The sequence below is a fragment of the Podarcis raffonei genome, chromosome 2 (genome assembly GCF_027172205.1).
Source record: "Podarcis raffonei isolate rPodRaf1 chromosome 2, rPodRaf1.pri, whole genome shotgun sequence".
In the NCBI taxonomy this organism is placed as follows: domain Eukaryota; kingdom Metazoa; phylum Chordata; class Lepidosauria; order Squamata; family Lacertidae; genus Podarcis; species Podarcis raffonei.
Window position 1 is genome coordinate 23,215,918 of NC_070603.1, and position 16,575 is coordinate 23,232,492.

Here is a 16,575-nt window from a genome sequence, read left to right on the forward strand (position 1 = left end):
AACGCTTTTAGTCAGTTCTCCAGTTTACATCATTCAAATATTTATCACACTGTTGAATTTATCCTATTGCTGCATCTTCAGCTGTACAGTTATTTTTCAAATACTCAGCAAAGATTTTCCACTCCTCTTTATATAGTCTCTTCTTGTTCTCTTATTCTGTATGTTAAACCTGCTAGCTTTGCAAATTCATCTTAGGGGAAGACATTAGTCTTTGTTTTTCATGCAAGACCTTTTCAGCACAATCATATGTATGCATTAATACTTAGGTAAAGGGACCCCTGACCATTAGGTCCAGTCGTGACTGACTCTGGGGTTGCAGCACTCATCTTGCTTTATTGGCTGATGGAGCTTCCAGGTCATGTGGCCAGCATGACTAATCCGCTTCTGGCGAACCAGAGCAGCACATTAATACATACTGAGTTCAAAAGGGCTGGCTCCCAGGTAAGTGGGGATAAGATTGCAACCTCCTTTTGGGGTATTTCAAAGTGGTGTCTGTCAACAACTCAGCAGTCAAAGCAGTAGGAGGCCTATGAACCTAGCTGGGTGCTATATGTGTCACAGGAGGCCTGCGGTTTGGTGAGAGCTATCCTTGCATTTTAGGTTTTTCTCCTGAAAACTATTGTTTGAACAGGCCTTTACAACACAATTCCCTGCCTCTTTTAACCAGCCACTATCAATGCTTTTAATTTGTGCTTTACTGATTTTATTTTTTACAAGTTTATAGTTTTCATTTTTTACAAATAAGCATTTCAACAAAAAAATTAAAACAATGCTCACCTATCAAACCTCGACTTCCCTCCCCCCTTTCAGAGGTTCCATGAATTTACCTTCCTTTTCTACTTCTGAATATCCCGGTTAACTCTATTTATTCTTTTCCTCATCTGTTTCATATATGTTTTAGAAACTGCAAGTTTTTACAATAATCCTGCTAATGTCTTAATTTGTTTACAATTTGTTTGTAAAAAAATTACTGGTTTTATTATGACCATGTATATACTGTATACCGCCTTGACATACAATGAAAGAGCAGACTATTAATACATCAATGAATGAATGTAGACCGAATTTGTTGTAACTCGATGGGAGGGGATTATATGGATGAATTTTGAGTGGAAAGCCATACAAATCTCAACCCCACATTTGACCTCTAGTGTTTACAGTATCATAAGCTTCTCTCTCGGGATCCTCAACTTGAAATGTGGGAGTAACAATGGACAACACTGCAGGGATGTTATAAGCTTCTCTCATACTCATTTCCAATATGGTAATAGAAGCAGAGTACATTGCAATGTTGAAAAGCAGTCTCCTGCCCACAACCTGACCTCAATTATACATTAAAGGGCTGTTGTAAACCACTTTTTCAGTTAGTCTCCTCCAACTTGCATTATGGAGATATAGTAAAAGGTAAAGGAACCCCTGACCATTAGGTCTAGTCGTGCCCGACTCTGGGGTTGCGGCACTCATCTCGCTTTATTGGCCAAGGGAGCCGGCGTACAGCTTCCAGGTCATGTGGCCAGCATGACTAAGCTGCTTCTGGCAAATCAGAGCAGCACACGGAAACGCCATTTACCTTCTCGCCGGAGCAGTACGTATTTATCTATTTGCACTTAGATGTGCTTTTGAACTGCTAGGTTAGCAGGAGCAGGGACCAGGCAACGGGAGCTCACCCCGTCGCGGGGGATTCGAACTGTCAGCCTTCTGATTGGCAAGTCCTAGGCTCTGTGGTGTAACCCACAGTGCTACCTGCATCCCTCATACAGTAATGGATTACAAAAGACCTGAGTTAGGAAGATCATGAGTTCCTCTCTTTGCTAATGCTGTCCAATCACAGTTGTGATGAAATCTCGAGTTTCTGTATTGATTTATTTGCACAGTGCCCATTTGCACCCCAGATGTATTTTAAAATGTGTTCTCAATTAGAACCAAGGGGTGCCTCATTTAGGTAAAAAAATGGTTCAGTAGAAACATTTTGCATGCCATTGGGAAGCATCCAAGACAAGAGTAAATGAAACCATGGCCACAGTTCTGGTTCCAGATTGAATGCAGTAGGCATTGATGGAGACAAGACACTCAGCTATGGCAGCTTTCAAATTAAAAGTAGAATGAGGACTGTGGTGTGCTGTGATTGCTAGTAAAGACAGGAAAAGAAAGTTTTGTGTCAGATCCCATTGATCTCCGTGATTGCTAAAGCTTTAGGAACATAGAGGCAGGAAGGTTAGAGTAACAGAAGCACCTTGTAAGGCTGTTTTTCTGCTGCTGAATTGCAGGTGTAGCAACAAAAGGCTAGGTTTTATTATTGGGGAAGGAAGGTGTGCATACAATGTTTTTCTATAGGTGTTTTATAATTCCTGCACCTAATAAATAGAGGGAATGTCAGTTTTCATTTCTTAGTACAGAAAGTAATGATCTGATGTGTAGAGATTTTTCCTATTCTGATTAATTCAAGAGGATTCTAGGTGGTTTTCTTTCTATGTGAAAGAAACACGCAGGTTCTTGTTTGGATTTTTTCTTATGGGAAGCTGAGTACAGCTGGTTTAAACTGGTTTATCTTTCTGTCAAGGTTGTACTTACTATAAGTCAGGCCAGGAGGAGCCTGGGTTTTCACTCACTTTGTTTTCTGTCTCTTTGTTCTAGTGTTGTTTCTGCATGCTATCGTGTTAAGGTTTAGTCTTATAAATGTTTTTGCAAGTTTTATTGTAAGTGCCAGGGATGCGGGTGGCGCTGTGGGTAAAACCTCAGTGCCTAGGACTTGCCGATCGTATGGTCGGCGGTTCGAATCCCCGCGGCGGGGTGAGCTCCCGTCTTTCGGTCCCAGCTCCTGCCCACCTAGCAGTTCGAAAGCACCCCTAAGTGCAAGTAGATAAAATAGGTACCGCTTTATAGCGGGAAGGTAAACGGCGTTTCCGTGTGCTGCGCTGGTGCTGGCTCGCCAGAGCAGCTGCATCACACTGGCCACGTGACCCGGAAGTGTCTTCAGACGGTGCCGGCTCCCGGCCTCTTAAGTGAGATGAGCGCACAACCCTAGTCGGACACAACTGGCCCGTACGGGCAGGAGTACCTTTACCTTTTATAGTAAGTGCTGCAACTGGATTTTATGGACTGTGCCAATCCTGCATGTATTGTATTTGTGACCATTATGCTAATTTGCCTTCAGTAGCAGTAAAGCTCTGCTGAATGAAGTACAATTGCCTCTGTATATTTTGAAAACTGCTATGTATTTTAAGTTTTTCCCTCCTCCGGTGCTGGCACGTCACACATGTTCCTGCTGTACTGATGGTACTGTAGTATCAACACTACCATGTCTGCAAGTGGAGAAGGCACATCTGCATTCAGCTCAATGCTTATTTGGAACCAGTTTTGAAGTAGCAATTAAATTAGCTTGGTCTTTGCTGCAACCAAAGGTGTACCTTTGTGTCTTCTTTTCTAGTTGTTCCTCTGATTTCATCACCATAGCTCAGTTCATGTGTTACTGATGTGGACAAATGTGTGTTGACTAGGGAGCAGAGCAGCACTTTTAGTGCTGCCTCCAATATTGTATCTGTACCTATGCAGTCACTGGGAAGCAAGCCCCATTAAACTAAGTGGGGCTTACCTAGAGGGATGAACGAGATCTCCCTGCCAGGTCTTCAAGCAAGTACTGAAGGATGCTGCTCTAAGCTCAAGATGACCTGCACTGATAAGTGTGCAGATTTGCTGACACTGCTGCTGGACTGAAGTTGGGGGGGATGCCAAGGGAGAGATCTGGGTTAAAGGGGTACAGCTAGCAAGCTGATCAAAGCAAGGGCCCTTAGTAAAGAGTACAAATAGAAGGCTGCAGCAGTGATAACAGCTGATACATATTGAGAGGAGGCGTGTTTCACAGCAAGGGAGCCAGATCAGATAGGTAGCTGGGACAGCTAACAGGAGCTGGTAACAAGAGTGTGAAACTCTCCTGCATAAGCAACATGTTCCTTCCTTCTTTCACCATCTTGGGATCTGTTAACAGATTAGTCAGATACGCACTTCCAATTCAGAACATTGTCTGTGTAAACTTTGCATAGCAGTGTTACATGTCTCTGAAGTCATTTGGCTGAAACTTGTGGGTCTAATGCCAAAACTCCAGACCCCTTAGGGCCCTGCACTGGAGATTTAGGTATAAAGCCAAAAAAAAACAAAAAAAACTTGTTGTGGTTGACTGCCTCTTGTTGAGTCACCAACCAGTAAACCAGATTTAAAAGTACACTCCACTGGATGAAGTATGGAAGGCTGCTTTGCCAGCATTAATTATTCTCGTTTGGCACTCTGACTCATCAGCAGGCCAGTGGAAATTTCCATCATACACGATTTGTTAAATCATGGTTATAACCTACTTCCATTAGGTGGAGCTTATGGAGCAGCATTAAACCTGCTGAGCTTGTTATCAAGGATGGAGGGAAATCAGACATTGTTAAGTTACAGCGAATCCGAGTAATCCTATTATGGGTGAACCAGTTAACTGGAAATGCAAGGCAAAGCATGTATGAGATCACTATGTCAAAATCCTGAGGTTATGAAATATTTTTAGCAAAGGAAATCCAACACAAAGCTACGGTTCATCATCCTGCCTTCCACCACAGGCTGGGCAGGGGAGCTTTGACACTGGAAATTTGGTTACTGTTACTTTATTAGCCCATCAGGTTTCCCTGTTGCTGCAAAGGCTTTGTGTTACACCAAGTTTGAGAAATGATATTTTGTCTCCTAAACCACCAAGAAAAATGTGTGGATGGGGGGGGGGGGGCAGTTAAGACATGAAGGACTGATCAAAACATTAACATTGTGGGAGCTACTGCCAGTCCACACCAACCCATCATTTTCAACCATTTAATTGTATAGCAACCAGAGCAAAATGAAGAGCTCAAAGTAGTTAAACGGCAGGGGTAAGCCACTTCATGAAGCTTTTCTTGTCCTTCCGAGTATGAGTCCCCTCCCCTCCCCCCATTAGATAGAAAGCGTTCACCACTGATCGTCAGCTTCCTTAATTTATTTGTGCTCAGAATCACATAGAACACCAATTGTGTTTTCAAATATCTTTATTGGAAGGCCATGCATTGCCCCCAGTTGCTGTATTTCAAATCACTGTACATTTACTTTGTGAAAACACTGGCTGCATTTTCTAGTACAAAAAACTAAAAATTGTTCAGGAATGTAGAGAATATTCAACTTAAATAGCGGAAAAGTGCACCATAGTTAACAGCTGCACTGCAGACACGTCTGCATGTTCCATAAGATTTTAAATAACTATCCTGTCTCAACACACAATATAAAGAGCAATTATGAAAAACAAGACACTTAAATATACTTCTAAGTTATTGGGTATAGTTTGCTGGCATTGGATAACCTATCATTGGCGTGGTGCCAGTTGCAGGGTACGCATACTGCTGCTGGTTCATTGCACCGTGCATGTTTGCCATGTTATTCCCATACTGCTGATCATAACCATTCTGGTAAGCTGGTGTGCCAGCCCTAAATCCACCCTGCATGCCAGCTCCTCCAAAGTTGTTTCCAAAGGCAGTTCCGTTACCAAAACCTTGAGCACCATAGCCACCATTCTGAGCTTTTGCACCGAAGTCTCTCTTGCCCACTGCACCATAGGTTCTTTCAAAGTTTTCCCTCTCTCTAAAACCAAATCCACCTCTTTTGCCCGCAGAGTATCTGTCACGTCGGTCACCTCTGGAACGACCTGCAGAAAAATTAGAAGGCAAGTTAAGAAAACTCCTTGTTGCAATCTGGGACCTCCAACTCATAACAGGAGCAAGGCAAAAGTTGTATTTTGAAAAAGCTTAAAAACGATACAACCACAAAGGAATAGGACTAGAACTGAACACAACTTTACTGGTTACATATTTAAGCACTGAAAGCTACTGTTAAAGAGTTATTTTGTACTGTGATAATACAAGGAAGATCCATTTTAGGGCAAAAAGGAATTCTGATGTCCATTAAATAACACATGCAATGGAAGAATCAAATGCTAGAAATAAGACTTACCTGAACCTCTGTCTTCAACCAACTGGAGCAATTTTGGGTTGATTGCCTGATTTGCTTCACGAAGTACAGAGATGAGGTCGCTTACTTGCTTTATATTGTTAGGTGTAAAGAATGTGTATGCTGTGCCTGTTTTGGTACTGCGGGCAGTTCGTCCAATTCGGTGGATATAGTCCTCAGAGGAGTTAGGGTAGTCATAATTGATGACAAATTTCACATCTTCCACATCTGTAAAGTGTTGCAGTGCGGCAAAAAGCAATGTACAAAATTTTGCACACCACAACAGCCAGATGAAAAAGCAAGTTAGACAGTAATAGATTTTAAGATGGTAACTGCTGTAAAGAATGTTAATTATCTATTCCTGAAAAAAATAAAAATAAAAACCACAACACCTGAGATCATGGATGCTCTCCCTCCTCTGAACCTCTTTGCAATTCACCCCGTGATCTAAATCCTTACCAGAGTGCCCCTAACAAGTCAAGTGACATCTGAATGCTTCTTGCAGTAAGACCAAATAAGTTCACAGTAGCCTCTTCCGTGTGCTCCCAAGGACCTCGGTATAAAAAAAATGAGGTCTTGCCACACACCAGAAGCTCTAATAGAGGGCCACACTGCTTGTCTTGCCAAGACCTTTCAACCGCAGCTGCAAGAAAAACATACCTGTCCCCGAAAGGTCATCAAGTTGTTTTCATGCACTGTGTCTCGTCTAGGCAAGCGCTTCCAAGAAGCCAGCGTTCACTTGAGTGTGTGTCTCTCTCTGGCAGGTCTCGACATGACGGTTAGGGTATAGGTGACGGAGGAACTCCAGGTTTGAAAAGCCACTGCTTTTCCCACCCCAACTTGTAAAATTGAGAGGTGGACTTTCAAATTTCATGTGCCAGTACTCACCAATTTGTACAAGGCTCAGTACATTTTAAAGCTGCTCTCTCTCCATTTCAAAGGTTGGAAAAAAAACCAGAGATCACTGTAGTTTAATTATTCTTCGACATTTCAGCAAACTCACTGAAATCCAAAGACTCACGGACCACAGCAAACAGTATGCACACAGACTAAACAGCAGTGCACCATGGCAGTCATGCAAAGCATGGAACAGTAGAAATAACCGGGCAAAAGTGAACCGTGAATGATGCTACCGTTTGAGAGAACAGTTTATGGGCTCGTAGTTTTTGTCTTTGCCTTTTGAAGATTACTGGCACACAATGTTCAACTTTCACCTCTCTATTGGACTGGAAGCGTCCAGACGATCACTTCCACTAGTCCTCCATCCCCCTCGAGTCCTCCGATTGTCATGCCTAGGCCTTGCCACAAAGACTGCACCTTTATGTGAAAAAACTTAGAAAAATGCAGAGGTTAAAGAAAGCAACGAACTTTCTTTAAAGTTGTCTGTCACCCAAAATAGTTGTACTAACCTAGACCTCTGGAGGCAACATCTGTAGCAATCAGGATAGGAGCCTTTCCGTGTTTGAATTCTGAAACAAAGAAAACCGTTTTTAAAAAACATTTGGTATTCTAGCAGAATAACCCTCTGAATTCATCAATTTAGAAGCCGTTCTGAATTACTCACCATTTAGAACCCAGTCACGTTCCTGTTGACTTTTGTCACCATGGATACCCATTGCTGGCCACCTGCAGTAATATTTACCGTCACATAAGTATCTTTTATCAAAGTCACTAAAATTAACCAGTAATACATTAGCAGTGACCTTTTATTTTGTCCTGCACAGCCACTAAACGCACATGGCACCGCTACCCCAGCAAGTTCTTCCACTTTTATCAGGAAAACACTTCTATAATCTTTATCCTGCTACAAAATTCACACTTCATAAAAATCTACTGGAAAACATTACTCTTGAAATATAGAATTACATTAATCTTGACCTGACAGTTCTGGAATTATGGTGGGGACACATAACTGCTTTGGGTTCTGCAGCACCAGCATGGGTACCACGGAATAGGCTACCCCTCCCATTTCAGGTATACAATTTTTTTCATATTTAATTAACTGAATTATTCCTTCAAGTGCCTATGCTAATTTGGTTCACTGGAAATATTTACCCATCTCTCCTCATTTTTCTAGTAAGATCATCACATCTTCTTTTGGTCTCCACAAAGACAATAGTTTTGTTTTCTTTCTCACTCATTATTTCTTCCATCAACCGAATAAGCCTGTTGTAAGGAAACAGTAGTATCAAAAACTTTCAGAAATATGGGATTAATGCAAATGACTTGTGTATAAATCATTTAAAGATCTGCAGAATGCTTCAACTGTTCTTTCAACCGAAAGCATTTCCAATTTTACTTACTTATCATCTTTCTCTACATCATGACATACATCCACTATCTGCAGAATATTGTGGTTTGCACTTAGTTCCAATGCGCCAATGTTGATGTGTACATGTTCTTTTAAGAAATCTTCTGCAAGCTGCCTAACTTCTTTGGGCCATGTTGCACTCCACATCAGAGTCTGCCTGTCAGGCTGGAAGTAAATTGATATTTTTTTAACATTCTGTCAGTTGCCCAGCTCCTAGAACTAGCAAGTTCCTGGGCACAACTTCCCGACTGTGTCCAATGAAAGTGTGAACTTACTCTAATCTGTTCTACAATTTTTCGAATCTGAGGCTCAAATCCCATATCAAGCATTCTGTCAGCTTCATCAAGAACGAGGTAAGTGCATCGCCGGAGATTGGTTTTTCCAGCTTCCAAGAAGTCTATGAGCCTACCAGGTGTTGCAATGCAAATCTCCACACCTGAAAGCAAAATGTAAGTTACTTAGTAGTCATTTCTCAAAATGATTTTACACTCTTTGTAGCTTATAAGCTATCATGGTGAGGCTTAACATACTAGAACGTTGCTCAGCTGTCATTTTCATACCTCTTTCCAGGTCACGTATTTGTGGTCCCTTAGGAGCACCTCCATAAATACAAGTAGACTTCAAACGGCAGGCTCTGCCATATTCTGCAGCCACTTGCTGCACCTGCTGAGCCAGCTCTCGAGTTGGTGCCAGCACCAAACACTGTGAACAGAAGTACAAATATAGTCATACTGTACTCTGGGTAGTTACTGGTACAGATTGCACTGAAAATGATATAACATTTTATTTTTTACTTCATTCTTTACTTCATTCTTGAAAGTAAAGTAAACACACTGGTGCAGATTCACTTCTGGAAGTAAAGCTCATTACGACTTTATGCCTTTTGGTTAGCGGTTTTCCATCTGTCTACAAGTTTGTGATTGACAAATAAATCATATGGCTTCAACAACTGCTATAGAAGATGTAATGAACTGTGTTTATACTACTGTAACAGGGATTTTGGCCACTGGAAGGTCATAGGGAGCAAAGCAAAACTCATCAATACTGCAGTGGCAGTACTGTTCTGTGGCACTCTAGGAAAAAAATGGAAGCTGCTGAGAAGACTCAATAGCTTAAAAAGATAATGAAATAGACATTCTCCCATTATTTATTCGCAGAACTTTAACAGAGATCTCTGTTCTAGTCCTCCTGTTCAAGCTGCATCCCCAACATTTGAGCCCTAAGATCAAAAATCCAAACTTTCAGCTCGATCCTATCACAAATACAAGTTTCTACAGCCATGACATCCAAGTTTAAGTTCTCGTTACCCCGCCACACAACAAATTTCATGTTGCTCAATACTTACAATGGGCCCATCTCCTCGTTCTAGGAATGGCTGATGGTTTATGTGTACTATAGCAGGCAACAAATACTGTTGGGGGAAAAGGAAGGATCTTAGTTCAAGGAAAAAAATATCATTCATTTAAATCATCTGAACAGCTAAACAGAAGTACTTACAGACAGTGTTTTCCCCGATCCAGTTTGTGCTACGCCAACCATATCCAGTCCACTCAAGGCAACAGGCCAACCTTGTGCCTGAATAGCAGTTGGTTCCGTAAAGTTCTGTCTCTGAATAACTTCCATAACGTTTGCTAAAATACAAGGAAGTATGCTAGTTAAGTCCAACAACTTTATTAAAGAGGTATATACAAATATGCATTTACTACCAATAAATTTACTACTTACCTGGAAAGTTAGCTTCATAGAAATTCATAACTGGTTTTGGACAATTGTGGCCTTTAACTGTGATCTCTTTTCCTGCTCTGTATTGTTCAATCTCTTGCTGCAAATAAAAAAACCACGACTCATCAGGCATAATATTCACTAAAACAGTGATTTAAACACGCTTTAATTACAGCACAATTCAAGCAACATTGTCTACAAAGTTAGTAGTTTTCATACCATAGGACGTCTGGCAACATCAGGATGTTCCTGGTAGAAGTTCTTCTCAAATTTAGGAAGCTCATCTAGATTCCATTTTTTCTTTGTAAGCTTTTCTCCAGGGTTCCCAAACTTCTTCCCACCTAAAGATCCCCCTCGACTTCCTCCAAAACGAGGGCCACCAAACCTGCCAAAGCAAATTTTAATTCAGTGTCGTAAGTAGCCATGGTTAAGGGACATATTAAAAAACGATCGCTGGCATCTGTGTACCCCATAGCTTCCAACCCAAAAGTTAAAAACACAGTAAGGTTCAGAACTGGTAAGATACTAGAAAAGAGAACTGAAGTTGGGTTAACGCTACAAAAACAAACGTCGCCGTCGGTAATTGCCGGGCACTCCCTCTTTGCGTCAGGCTCCTAAGTGGGCGGGGATGGTTATGAAACCTACACGGTTCCGGTAAGAAGCTAGCTTTTTCAAGCGGCGGGATTAGGCTACTTCTCTTTTTAGACACATATCTTAACGCTTCATTCAGAGCCGGGGGAGAAATTCGAAGCACGGCGCTTAAGGCGCCTGCGCGCACCCAAAAGGGCTTCTAAATCCCGCTTAGCCTACCCCCCGCCTAGCCTTCGTTCCCCTAAATTAATCCCATTTCTAGACTGGGCTTTTTGTCCGGGGCGCGTGGCAGGGGCGAGGGGTGGCGCTGGGGGAGGCCGCCCGCCCAAACGCGCCAAGCCGCACACAAAGGAGGCCGAGAGGCGTCTCCCCCCTCCCTCCCGCTTTTGTCTTTTCCGTCTACGCCACATTTTCTAGTCGGCGCGTCCATTTTGACGCCGGGGCGGGGATAGAGAGAAGCAGACGGAGGAGGAACAAAGGCAGCCGCCGGCATTTTGATTTCCCCCTCGGTCGCCGCATGGCGGGGCCAGCCATTGACATCCGCCCGAGTCCAGAGACAAAAAAAAGGGGGAGGGGAAACCGGTTTCGGCGAGAAGATAAATCCCAGTCCGCACGTCCTTTTCTGCCTCCTGCCCGCTGCGCTTCTCTTGCCCGCCCCCCGCCTAAATCGCCCGTTTTTCTCTCCCCCCCTCAGCGGAACACCATCGTCAAATTAACCTCCCGCTTCTCGCCCCCCCCCGCCCCCCCGCCCCCCCGCCCATCCTAACTATCGGGCCTCGGCCAGCGACGACGTCCCTCAGGCGGTCGGTCATCCTTCTTCCTCCGCCCCCTCCCCTCATTCCGCGCGCTTCGAGCGGTCGCCGGGAAACGGCTGCTTCTCGCCGCCGCCATTTTAACGACCCCCGCCATCCCAGCCCCAGACGGTATTTTAAGGCGGGAGCCTCGGGGAGCCGGCCGCGTGTTAAGTGAACCGAGCCCCTCAGGCTCACCCGCGGTCCCTCTCACTGGAATACCCAGGCATGCTGACGGCGACGGCGACGGCGGCGATCAAGACGTCGAGGATGAAACGGCACGGACGGTCCACAAGCGAAACGCCGATGACGAGGGCGACTGAATGGGGAGGGTCCGGACGGGCGGATGCCGGTTATATACCCGGCGCCGCCGCGAATGCCGGGAAGCCGGCTCGTGACGTCAGCGACGAGCTCGTTCGCGCCCTCTTCCCCCGCCCCCGCAAGATTCTCCTCTGCTGTTCCTCGAAAGGCGGGGCAGGGAAGGGGGCGCGCATGCGCCCGTTCTCGTCCTCGAAGCCGGCCGGCCGGCGTGCCGGGTGGTTGTAAACTAGGCCAAACGGAAGCGGCTCTCCTTGTCCGGCCTGCCATCAACGCCGGCCCAGGAACAGTCTCGGCCTAAAAAGACCCGTAGGGCTTTCCTCCCCCACTCCCACTTTACGCTACTCCCCCCATTTAAAGCCGAAAGGAGGGTCGCCCCAGCACACCTTAGGGAGCGAGCTGCCTGCGCCCCCGGGAAGAGAAATACCGTGCGATTAACGGTAATGGTGAACCCTTCCCGGCTTAGGGAGCCTTTCAAAGCGATGGTAATGAAGGAAGCCCTTCATAGCGCGTAGATTTCCAGGAAAAGTGCAGCATCCGCTATGGGCGTAGCCAAGGGAGGGGCAGCTGCCCCCACAATCTATTTATTGTTTAGTTATGTCCGACTCTTTGTGACCCCATGGACCAGAGCACGCCAGGCACTCCTGTCTTCCACTGCCTCCCGCAGCTTGGTCAAACTCATGTTCGTAGGTTTGAGAACACTGTCCAGCCATCTCGTCCTCTGTCGTCCCCTTCTCCTTGTGCCCTCCATCTTTCCCAACATCAGGGTCTTTTCCAGGGAGTCTTCTCTTCTCATGAGGTAGCCAAAGTATTGGAGCCTCAGCTTCAGGATCTGCCCTTCCAGTGAGCACTCAGGGCTGATTTCCTTAAGAGTGGAGAGGTTTGATCTTCTTGCAGTCCATGGGACTCTCAAGAGTCTCCTCCAGCACCATAATTCAAAAGCATCAATTCTTTGGCGATCAGCCTTCTAGCAAACTCAGGTTCTGCCCACTAACAAAAGGCCTACTCTCCATGGTACCCACTTTGGAAAGTCCAATCCTGTTGCCAGGGCAAGAACCCCTAACTGCACTGCACTTAACAGCAGTAATATAAAAGTCTTGCATCCCTGACCCATGAGAACCCGATCCTATTAATTTTGTGCATTGTGCTCCTCTTCAGCGAAGTTGCTTCTAAATTTCAACTGCAGAGTGATCTTTCTGCAGCAATAGTGTTGCCCCAAGGCAACAGGCTCATTTCCCCATTCCCAAGCACCCCGCTCTCTTCCCTTTTTGCTTGCCAAAACATGTAGCAATAGTGACAATTTATTTTGACTTGAATGTAGTTCAGAACATGAAACAACAGGTTATGTGGATGGCATCAGTGGTACAAAAGCAGCAGCAGAGAGGACTTAACACAGGATAGGAGAGGGGAAGGGCACACCCTTCTGGATGATGACAGCATCCATCACAATACTGGAATGTAACAGGCCAACTTGCAGCACTGAAAAGAGTCATTGCAGAGGTCACTACCACAAGTGCATATGAGCTGTAGAAAGGAAAGAGAGTGCATACATTTGTGTTTTTAACTGCCCTGGGGTCATCTGATGGAGGGTGAGCCAAAACGGGTATTTAAAAATAAATAAGACACATGGCATAAGACCATAGCATTCTGCTCTCACACAACTCACAGGAAACTCGAGGCTAATCCACATCCTATATTTAAAGCACATCTAACACACTTTAAAAACACATGACTTCCCCAAAGAATCCTGATAACTAGGTTTTTTAAAGGTGCTGGGAATTATAGCTATGGTCTCAGGGTTTTTTGGAGGAATGATGTGTATCGGATGTGCTTTAAATGTTTGATGAGAACCTATCTAAAGACTACCCATTGGAAACAAGATGGCAGCACAAAATTATTATTATTAATAATAATAATAATAATAATAATAAAATTTGTATACTTCCCTTTATCTGTAGCTCTCAGAGCTGTTCACAACATATACAAGATAAAAAAGACAAAAAAAAATAAAAACAATAACTCCTCCTCCCCCCCACATTTTATTATTTTTATTTACTCATCCGAAACCTATTTTGGTATTATCCAGGAATCAATTCAGTTTGAGTAAGGCTGCAGAACATGACTGGAGTGCCAGGAATATTAGTATTATAAAGGAAAAATGATGATTGGAATAGACATTGAAAGTGCACAGAACCAAGCAAAGAATACCCATACAACAAACAAAGCAACAAACAAAGCCAAAAAGCAGAGTAACAGTACAGCAATTATCAGATTTCCCAGAAGACCTTCACGCCTCTGGATAAAGATACCAGTGGGACTCCCAACAGCAGCTACGAACAACACCATGTAAGTGCAGAATCCATTTTTGGAAAAGGAGAGCTGAAGTCAGGTGTATAAAATCAGCAGTTCTAATACTGGTGATTTAGCACCCACATACACCCCTGTACCCCCACACTATACCTACCTTGGGAATTTCAAATGATCATAGACACTGTGTATGTGGATGTGTATACACTAGTTGACGTGTCAGCTAAAGGCTTACAACAAACTAAGGGATTGCATCATCAAAGCAATAACCACATAAGGAAAATGAAAGCAAAAACTCGGCACTAGCTCCAGTATGCAACAGGTCCCAGATAAATTCCCCAAGCATAAGGCTTTATTTCTTCAAAAGTTTGTAGCCTGGACTTTATTAGTCCTATCAGTACAGCATAAATTATAACAGAGAAATCCACCACACCCCTGGATCTTAAAGCACCAGCAGACTACTACAAGGAGAGGTACCACTTCGTGTTTTTAGTTGCAATGTAGCTATGGCTTTAAAGGTAATATCAGCACCTTAGATTGGGCTTGTAATTGAATATGCAGCCAATGCAGTTGTTTTAAGGATCAGTGAAATATGAACCATGCTATCCATACCTATTAAACATCTGGTAATTGCATTCAGCACTAATTGACTCTCTGGCTTCAAGGATAATTTATTGCAATAATCAAAAAAGAAAGTTACCAAGGCATAGACCACTGTGGTCAGACTATCCCTGTCCAGGAACGGTTGTAGCTGGTGAACTACTTGAAACTGGAAAGAGACACTTCTCACCACCAAAGCCTCAAGTGACAGTGCTGTATCCACAAATACCCATGAAGTACATACCTGGGTTACACAAGGTTGTAGCCAATGCTGAAATGAATGGACCCAAGTTAGCCATATTCATTGATAATAATGGGTCTACTCCAAGTACAACCTACCATAAGTCAAGATATAGGATCAGTACTTGGGCAATGCCCAGGACAATGTTACTTTGGGATACTGCAAAACTACACACAATTGTGTAGTTCAGCAAGTATGTGTTGCTGGCATTTCCTGGACTAAAGGAAATACAATAATGTTATGAGACATTAGACTCATTTTAATCAAGTGTTTTCAGTCTTTAGCTTTATCTCTGTTGTGACTGAACTCAACTACAACATGGATGCTAAATCCAAAACCATTATTATCAAAATTCATTAGCGTACAAAGGTTATAAAACTAATATCAAGTGTTACGTTTCTGGACAATGTTAAATGTGAATGGATAAAATAGTGAATTGTGAAGTCACAAATGAATATTTTTTTGGGGGGGAACTATCACGCTTCTCAAATTTATTTCTTTGGAATAGGCATTTGAGCAAAATGGTTCTACAACAGCTAGAGAATAGAAATGGTTAAGGTTAATTTTATAGACTCCAATGGAACATTAGGAACAAACGGCAAAGGCCTGGGATGGGATATAGCAGAATTCCAATTTTGCATACACTCTAAAATCAAATATCAAGAAAACTCCTCAGATCCCACTGATGAAATGCTGAAAACTGTTCTTTTTCTCAGAGGAATCGCCTTCCAAGACTCCTGCAGTTTTGACCTTGCTAGGCTCGACTTGGCTCCCAGTAAGTCACGTGAGCCCAATGTGCCACGCATGCCTTTATTCTCCTGCCCACCTTCCATTGCCTTCCAACCTAAAAACATGTGCTCCGTGGCTAGTTGGCAGCAGGAGCAGGCGCTCTCAAGGCTGGCACATTGATCATCCAAAATGATGTCTGCCAAGGGGCCTGTTCTGCTGGTTTACATCTTTCAAAATCGACACGAATGCCACCATCCGAAGACAAGAGGTTTCTTCTGCCCTGTCTGGAAACCTGGCGGTGGACCCAGGCACCACTGGGCAGTGGCCTAGGTCTGCAAAAAAAGAGGACACCTTTGCTGACTTCTACTTTTAACTATGACGACTCTCCTTTTACATACCCGTAAAAAGGAGATGCGGGTGGTGCTGTGGGTTAAACCAGAGCCTAGGACTTGCCGATCAAAAGGTCGCGGTTTGAATCCCCGCGACGGGGTGAGCTCCCGTTGCTCGGTCCCTGCTCCTGTCAACCTAGCAGTTCAAAAACACATCAAAGTGCAAGTAGATAAATAGGCACCGCTCCGGTGGGAAGGTAAACGGTGTTTCTGTGCGCTGCTCTGGTTCGCCAGAAGCGGCTTAGTCATGCTGGCCACATGACCCGGAAGCTGTACGCCGGCTCCCTCGGCCGATAAAGCGAGATGAGCGCCGCAACCCCAGAGTCGGCCACGACTGGACCTATTGGTCAGGGGTCCCTTTACCTTAAAAAGGAGGATGCGTCCTGGAAAAAGAGGACGCATGGCAACCCTAGCTGGGCCGCATGGTGTTTTTGTGTCTCTGTGTGTGACCTTAGGCGGCTCGCTGTCTCCCTAGCCCACCTCACAGGGTTGTTGTGCGGATAAAGAGCGCGTGGGAGAGGGGAGGACGCCCTGAGAGCCCCCGAAGGAAAGGCAGGGCAAAAAAACCAGGACGCA

At 44.2% G+C, this 16,575-nt stretch overlaps 1 protein-coding gene across 4 annotated transcripts; it reads right to left on the minus strand.

Moving 5' to 3' along the window:
• Positions 1-5,030: 5,030 nt before the first annotated feature.
• On the minus strand, positions 5,031-11,768 carry DDX5 (DEAD-box helicase 5). Of its 4 annotated transcripts, none has more exons than XM_053375317.1 (13): positions 11,614-11,768; positions 10,253-10,418; positions 10,037-10,133; positions 9,809-9,942; positions 9,657-9,722; positions 8,872-9,013; positions 8,587-8,747; positions 8,304-8,476; positions 8,056-8,166; positions 7,565-7,629; positions 7,410-7,469; positions 6,004-6,228; positions 5,031-5,698 (listed from the first exon to the last, which is right to left on the minus strand). In XM_053375317.1, exons 1-13 carry the CDS (start codon positions 11,643-11,645, stop codon positions 5,325-5,327), a joined length of 1,806 nt encoding a protein of 601 aa, XP_053231292.1. In that variant the 5' UTR covers positions 11,646-11,768; the 3' UTR covers positions 5,031-5,324. The 4 variants fall into 4 exon arrangements, with proteins under 4 accessions (XP_053231292.1, XP_053231291.1, XP_053231290.1 ...); XM_053375316.1 differs by having other exon boundaries at positions 7,565-7,626; positions 11,638-11,763; XM_053375315.1 differs by having other exon boundaries at positions 11,638-11,763.
• Between the last annotated feature and the right edge of the window lie 4,807 nt (positions 11,769-16,575).